General features: G+C 44.5%; 1 protein-coding gene across 1 annotated transcript in view; it reads right to left on the reverse strand.

The window, feature by feature from the left end:
* Window positions 1-8,185, reverse strand: part of IL2RA (interleukin 2 receptor subunit alpha) — a 55,595-nt gene extending 47,410 nt beyond the window's left edge. The window contains exon 1 of the mRNA XM_043561528.1: window positions 7,550-8,185. Coding sequence (XP_043417463.1) covers window positions 7,550-7,613 — 64 coding nt within the window. The 5' untranslated portion in view covers window positions 7,614-8,185. The remainder of the gene's footprint in view (window positions 1-7,549) is intronic.
* Window positions 8,186-8,393: the final 208 nt, after the last annotated feature.

Here is an 8,393-nt window from a genome sequence, read left to right on the forward strand (position 1 = left end):
ACTGCCTGTGGCAAGAAGCAGGTGGGGAGCTCGGGGAGAGAGCAACCCAGAAGGCACATCTCATCAACCTGCCTTGCACCCCGGGCAGGCCTGCGTAGAGGCCCAGAGTTCTGATGGGCACCTGGCTCCTTCCATCTCCCCAGTGAGGAGACCTTCTGGTCACCCCCCACCCATGCCACCCACACTTTGGTACCTTAGAGTCTTCTACTGTCTGACATTCTCCCGTTTGCAGGATGGGGACATCGGGATGGGTTGTCAGGCTGCAAGCACCGAGACTCTAGCCTCATGGTCCGCTGTTAGTGCAGCTCGGTCAGGGGTGAAATTTGCATGTAGGGAAATTAGATCCCGGCCTTCCTGCCTGTTACCCGGGGACATCGTATGGTACTGGTGACCCCGATCCAATGATTTACCACGTGAAAGCAATCTACCAGACACCATTGACATGTGTAGACACCGCAGGATTCTAGTGAGACTAGGGCTCAGGTGCTTCTCGTCTGAGCAGAAGTACTCATTTCTATCAGAGAACCGCCAGCCATTTGAGCCTCATTTTGGTCAGCGCACACACAAATGCTTTTATGTCTGCATGCGGTATGGGTCATTTATTTCACTGCCCCAGGAAACCCCTGAGTTTTCAGTCTGCTCCTAGTGGAGCATGGTCCATGTAACACAACCTCAGCAAAATCATTAGTCAATACCAGCCTCTAACCCATGTCCCGATATTCACAAGCACAAATTCAGTCATTATGTCCTAGGGCCGCCTTCTCTGAGAAGCCTTTCCAGACTCCACAGGAAGCATGTTACCCTCTCTGTTCTGACCGCTGAGGCACATGCCTACTTCGCCACGCACAACTTTGCCATAGTTGATCTTAGGTCTCTCGCAACTTGGTTTTCCCCTGTTAGCGTGTTTTCCAGAATCTCAAACCCCACCCTAGACATCCTGAGTCAGAATCTGCTCCCTAACAGTATTCCTGGGTGATTTGTAAATACGTTAAAATTTGAGAAGTACTGCATGAAGGCACCTGTTCTTAGTGAACAGAAACGAAATGACGGAATCAGCCCAACCATGGGAACCGTCATTCTGTGGATTTCAATCCTAACTGCATCTTAAATCATTTGAGGAACTTACAAAACAAAACAAAACAAAACAAAACAAGTTATCGTTCTGTCCAGTTCTCAGCCCCAGAGAGTCTACCCTAATCGGTCTGAGTTGTTCTTGGGTGGGGCTTGGATATCATTCGTTAATGCACCCCAAAATACACACTGGGAACCACCCCTGTAAATCCATTTCCCAGTGAGCCTTGCATTCTCTCACTGATGGATGCAAATCCAAGAGTAACCAGAGAATAAGTCAAATAGTCAAAAACCATCTGAGTAATCTGAGTGGAAAATACCTAAAATACCAAGAGATGATATTATCGTTTGCCCCCAAATGGGTGACTTATCTGAAAGCCTGGTGGGGATTCAGTGTTGGGGATTCACTGTTGGCTCTCCTTTAGCAGTCTTCTAGAAGGAACTGCTCAGCACATGTTTCATCTCCATTGTTAAGCCATGAATAGCTTGAGGGCAAGGACTGCACCCTCTGTCATCTTTGCAATCCCAAAGCGTGAACGGATGGGTGGATGCATGTCGCTGAGTGTCAGTGTAAGGATGTGGGTGAATATTGGACTGGAATTTTAAGAGAATGGATTCTAGTCCTGGCTCTCCACTTTTCTTGCTTGCCTAGTGTTTTTGCTTTGCCCTTGGCACTCTTTTCTTGCTGTCTTCCCTAGGTACTACCCATGCCTCTTAAGTTGCCTTTGCCAAGCCAACCATCGCTCCCTTAAACCAGGGAGGGTAACTTTCTGTGTCTCCTCCTCTCTGTTCATGACTATGAGTGTTAAGATAGTAAAGAACACATTCAGAGGTCTTACTTACCTGGTGACCCTGACTCACAGACTATTATACTCCAAACCAGAGAATTACACTCCAAATTTTGTATGTCTGTACATTTTTCTAAGGAGATAGTTAATAGATCTCGTCAAATTTTCTCAAGGTCTCACCACTCAAAAAAGATTAAGAATCAAAAAGGTAGATGGGTAGGGGTGCCTGGGTGGCTCAGTCAGTTAAGTGTCTGACTTCGGCTCAGGTCATGATCTCATGGTTCGTGAGTTTGAGCCCCGCGTCAGGCTCTGTGCTGACAGCTCAGAGCCTGGAGCCTGCTTCGGATTCTGTGTCTCCCTCTCTCTCTCTGCCTCTCCCCCGCTCACACTCTGTCTCTCTCTGTCTCTCAAAAATAAGGAAACGTAATTTTAAAATTTTTTTAAAAATTAAAGAAAAAAAGGTAGGTGGATTCTTGCTATCACATTGTTCTCCCAGCTGAGAAGTTCAGGCTCTGTGTATAGGAGTGACAAATGAGTTGATAAAGATGCAGTGAGGTTCTCTGGGCCTGTGTGTGTGTGTGTGTGTGTGTGTGTGTGTGTCCCCCTTGGTGCTACCTGGGCCACTGGCTGACTCCACCTAAGCAGAAGTTTCCTGAAGAAGATATTAGGAAGACAGGAGAGGAGTAAGGTCTCTAAGGATCTCTGAGCTTTTCTCACCTGACACCTACCTAAACAAAGAGCTGAACAAGAGATGAGAGTAATCTCAGGATCTCAGGAAGTTTAGAGACACCCAGGAGCTCCTGGGGGCCCCCGGGTGGGCATAGAGCGATGCCATCATGGTGCACATTGTCAGCCTGGAGAGAAGCAGTCACAGACTCTACATCCAAGGGGATCAGAGGCTCTCACTTCAGCCTCCTGCCTGGTTTGGGAAATCTCTGCACCATAGTTGACACTTGCTTGTTTAGACTCTGCCTAATGTCTTCCAGAGAAAGGGGGCCCTGAACTTTGTGGAGAGGAAAGGGGTGGAGGAACTTTTTACTCTGAATGCTCGGCTACTCGAAGCTCACTGTACACAAACAAACCTATGGCTCAAGTTCTCCCTCTTCTGCCTCTCACGGCTGCGCAGAGTTCGGGGCAGGGAGCAGACGGTGGACTGGATTGTGCCTTCTCTCCTAAAGCCAAGAATCTGCGCTCGTGTGGGCTGTCAGCTCTTGGGTTGGAAAAATGTGAAAATCACATATCCTTAATTTCATTTTCTAGGAGGGGAAGTAAAACACAGAGGTTGGAAGGCAGCAGAGGAGAACCAGCCTGGAAGGTTGCTGGAGGGAGGCCATAATGTTGCCCTGTCCATCTACCCAGCCAGCCTGTGCACCCCTCGATGGCATCCCCCAGAAGTGGCCAGCCAGCCCCTCTCTCTGAGCATTTTCAAGGACAGAGGGCTTCTAACTTTTGAAGCCATTAGTTGAATGAAGACCTTTCCTTTTCTCACAGGGAATGGCCTGCGATAAAGAGAAGAGAGACAAGTCCCCACCCGTGTGAGACGTCTCCCGTGAAAGACAAGGAAATCGTTGAGGGGGAAGAGTCCCTGAAGAAGTGAGCAAGCAGCAGAAGGCCCTCCGCGGCCCTCTGCGGTGTTTTTGCCTTCGTGCTCACAATTGCAGCCTTCACAGAAGCAGTGGGTCGCGCCTGAGCGCAGTGCAGCAACTTTCAAGAGTTGGAAATAACCTGCAATGAGATGTCAGGCGTTGGTACCTTGCCACCCAAGTGCCTCTTTAACCCAGACCGTGTGTGTATGTCTTCAGTCTGGAAACTTTTTCATCCAAAAATACCCCAACTTGAACATGCCTTTTAAGCAGAGCTTCATTTATTTCCTTTTCAGAATTTTTGACAGAGCCACAGGAGTCTCCAAGTCACCTCTGTCAACCTTCTCATCTTACAGAGAGAAACTGAGGCCCAGGGAGGTAGAGCAATTCATCTAAAGCCATGCTCCTCCAACAATGTTAGGAGGCATCTTGGCTCACTTTCAGCTCCCTGCAAAGTTTAATTTCCCCTTAATCTTCTCTCCACTGACCTCAGAAGACACGCCCCACTTTCTAAGAGAACTCCTAATTTTTGAAGTTTCTAACTGGCCCCTGGGCAGTGAAGGGGACGGGGAAATTCACTTGAATGTCCACCATGTTGAGGGATAGCCTGACTCAAGGGTGACTCTAGCTCTTCCAGAAATGACTTCAACAAGACATTGCACAAAAGACATCGCTTCCAGAAAACTCAAGACTTAGCCAAAGAAATCTAAGAATACTTCTCTTTGATATGAGTGGGGTCAAGGGGTGGAGTTGTAGTGGTCAAGAAGAGTTCTTTGCTAGCACCTCTAACCCACCATGAGCAAAGTCACTTTTTGTGTGTGTGCCTCAGTTTTCTCAAATCTAAAATGGAGATCCAGGTCAAGTGTATCCAATCAGATTGAACTTCAGAATCAAATATGCTGTAATTGAATACTGGATTTCAAAGCTCTGAATGAAGACAAGTTATAACATATCTTACTCATTGCTTTGGTGTGGGTTATAATCCAAGCGATAGCATTGGATTTCTTGAGTTCAATAAAATGTTTTAAAATTGCAAAATAAAATAAAGTAAAATTAAATGGAACGTATGTACAGGTGACACAGAGCACTGCCTATTTAAGATGCCATTTTAGAGAAAGTAGCAGCTCTTCTATGAGGTAGTCCCTAAGCTTACCAAAGTCCTGTCTCCCCAAGGTATATCCTGAAGATGAGCAAGGTTAACCATGGTAATAACACTTGGGGTCTAGAGAAATTGAATGATTAAACATGGAGGATTAAACACTTTGTGTTTTAATGACAGATGTGCAGATGGGAAATTCCAGTGTGGGCAGTTGTCTTTAGAAGAAGGGATAATTAGACAAAAATATCATCTTTATGGGTTTCCACACTTTGGTGGTTTTTTTTTTTTTTTGAGTCTAGGGGATGAAGATTTGATCACAGAATTCCTAGAATGAAAGACGATCAAAGCATAGATAAACTCTCAGAATTTCCACAATTCTGAGAAAGGTGCCTTCGCTAACGTGCCATGTTGGTAACATCAGGAGAATTCTCTTTTTAACCACATCCCAGGACCCAGTAATACAGAGATTAAAAAACACCCAGGTTGACTAATACATCCTCTGCGACTCATCACCATTTTAATTGGTGGCTTTGGAAATTTTCAGAATGAAAATCTGCCTTATGAATCAGCTAGAAATTGCATCTGTTGATGGTCTGTTTGATTTTGTTAGAGATCTCTCCCCTCTGAGGAGTAAAAAGTCTTGTTTATTTTAAGACTGGGCTCCTCCTCTTGGAGAAGAAAGTCTGAGATGAGATTATTTCTTACCCTGGGGTGGTTCCTAAACCAGATATTAATCCCATAAACTCAACTTATTTCATCCTCATTGGTCACCAGGTTCTCATGTGCCTCTTGACTGGACTATGGAAGGGGCCTCCCAACATGTCTCTGTGCACCTGATCTCTCTCCACTCTGTGCCAGAGTCACCTCCACAGAAGTGTCTGCAGTGAACAGAAAGAGTGTAAATCAGGGAGCCTTGGGTTTGAACCCCAACTCTGTCACTGTCTCTGCGACTTCTGAGTTTTGGGTTCTTCATCCAGTGAGTTTGTGACATCCACATTGCAAAGTGGGTATAAAGATTAAGATACAACTTACACGTCTGGCACATAGAAGGTACTCTATAAATGGTCATTTTTATTTTTGGGTAGTTTTCCATAAGTTAAAATTTATAACTTGCTATCCAAGGCCTTGGATCATTCATTTGACCCCATCCTATCTTTTCAGCCTTGATCTCCCATGTCCCCATATACCCATCCAGTGTCAGGGGGCACAGTGGACCACTTGCTGTTCCCTTGTGCTCTGCTGTGTCTTTGTCACAGGGACCTTTCTCTCTGAGAAAGTTAAAGCCTTAGGAAATTTTATTTACCTAAGGAAATTTATTCATATCCCAGGGCTCTTTTTGCATGCTGCCATCATTTACATCTGGCCCACATGGATCTCATCGCATTCTAATCTGAAGTGCTGTTGTGATACCTGTGCCTTTATCTCCCTTGCTAGGTTATAAGTCTGTTAAGGACCGAGACTATGTCTTATTCATTTTCATATTTTCTACAGTGTTGAGAAGGGGATTAAGAGGTTTTTGAATAGATTTTTGGAGACCCGAGTGAATGAAAGAGTCCTCGTATTACTTCCACTTGCCTCACTCCCACCAAGACCATTCATATCTTCAGATCACCAGCGACTGACAATAGCACAAGTTTACTTGAAATGTGTTTCCCAGAGATAGGTCATGACTTATTGTAAAGACTTTTCTGTTCTAACTTGAACTGTCCTCCCACTTTGCAAAGACCATGTTGAAACAGAAGTCATGTTATAAGCCTTTCAAAAATCATGCCCTCTTCAACTCCACAGTGAAGAAATTCCTATCCCTGGGTCAGTTCACAGCCCAACATAATCTGGCTACTTCACCAAATAAGCAAAAAGACTCCTTAGATGCATCATCACGTTTCACTTCTTAACACATCTTTCTGTGGCCAGTTAGCATTATTATACATCTAGAAGTTAAGGCAATGAAATTGTAGACTTTGATACCTTATCTGTCTTCCTGGGTAAGCAAGGGAAGAAGTTATTAGAAAATTCACACTCAATTAGGAAAGGTGGTTTGAGGTAGAAGTTGGTGGTTTCTTATTTGTTAAAAAAAATTTCTTTGGGGGCGCCTGGGTGGCGCAGTCGGTTAAGCGGCCGACTTCAGCCAGGTCACGATCTCGCGGTCCGTGAGTTCGAGCCCCGCGTCAGGCTCTGGGCTGATGGCTCGGAGCCTGGAGCCTGTTTCCGATTCTGTGTCTCCCTCTCTCTCTGCCCCTCCCCTGTTCATGCTCTGTCTCTCTCTGTCCCAAAAATAAATAAACGTTGAAAAAAAAAATTTAAAAAAAAAAAAAAAAAATTTCTTTGACAAAACCCATTTAAAAGGATGAATGAAATCCAAAATTTGCACGTGTGTGTGTGTATACATACAAACACATATGTATACATGCATATATCCATATAAGACTATAAGAAAAAGTAGAGTTCTGAAAGCAAGTATGCTTATTTTTTCTAAAATTTCTGTAACATTGCACGTGTAAAGAGCGTCCTAGGTATTATTTCCTGAGGCAGTATGTAGAAAAACAGCATATACATTTTTGAAGCCAAGATTTTTTGAGATCTTAAATTATCCTGATGTTTCCTATATTAGTTACTGACATCTCAGGACATTAACCTGGTCTTAGATTCCTAGTAGATTTTTAGATTGTTAGGTATGGCGAAAAACTGTATCCATTGGAAAATAAGAGAACATGTCTTGAGGAATCTGCTCATTCGTATTCTGTTAATATTCAAATATCCCGCCACTCTATTCACCCCAGAATTAACAAAGACTGAGCGACAGGAGATCCCACCGTCCCAGGCTCTGTGTATAGATCAGGGACGATTGAAGCATAACATGGGACCCTAGGGGGTCACGGACAAAGAATAGACCCCAAGATTCAACCCCTGTGTCTGCACTTTCTACTTAGGAACCTCCTGATTCTGGACTGAGAAGAGCTAACATCCATGAGCCTTCCCAAGATTCAGAGGGCACCTGTGACCCTTACCTGTCACGTGGCCATGTACCACGACGAATGTGAGGATTCCCCACAGCAGCAGGCTTGGCTCCATCTTGAGGGCAGTGAAGAGAAGGTGTTTCTCTGCAGAAGGCCAAGTTTCCAGTCAGCCTCTTATTTGTATCATGCTGGGAGGACGAGGGATGAAAAGATCAGTCCACTCAGGGTGTCATCATGCTGTGGTCCCTCTGGTCTCTATGACAGTCCGAAGTTGCTCTCTATAAGTATTAGGCTGCTTTGGTGAGCCAGGAAATTGTGCCTAGCCCTCTCTAGTTTCAAATATAGGAAGTGGTTTTAACCAGGTTTTTTTTCAAGTTCAATTGCTGGGAGGTGTGGGCTGGGTTGGTGAGAAGGATTGGACTTCATTTATGAATCCTTTCTTCAGCTTCACCCAGAAAAGGAAAGGGAGATTCCCCTGCTGCTGAAAGAGAGTGAGCAAGCACTTTGTGGCAGTGGTCTCATTTAGTGTTTCATAAATTGACATCACCTTGAAATTGAGGTCTTCCCCCAGACTTGTGGCTCCCTGAGGAGTAGCAGGTGCCACATAGGATGAGGGGAGCCTAGTGGGGTCTTCAGTATTCAGGTAATTAAAAAGGAAGCATAAGACTGACCCATATTCAAAATTCATGAATTGTCTGCCAAGATCTATAATCAGTAGTGTAGTGGCCACAATTGTTTCACCATGATGTCCAGGTTCCTGAATGTGAATTGTGATTTTACAAGATATTTTGCCTCCAGATTTGTCTTTCTCTTAAAGGATCATACTAAAAGTGGGCTTTGGTTTTAAACTTTAGACTTTTTTTTGCAAAATTAAATCATTCTTCATTGTTTAATT

Source organism: Prionailurus bengalensis, chromosome B4 (assembly GCF_016509475.1).
Source record: "Prionailurus bengalensis isolate Pbe53 chromosome B4, Fcat_Pben_1.1_paternal_pri, whole genome shotgun sequence".
Classification (NCBI taxonomy): domain Eukaryota; kingdom Metazoa; phylum Chordata; class Mammalia; order Carnivora; family Felidae; genus Prionailurus; species Prionailurus bengalensis.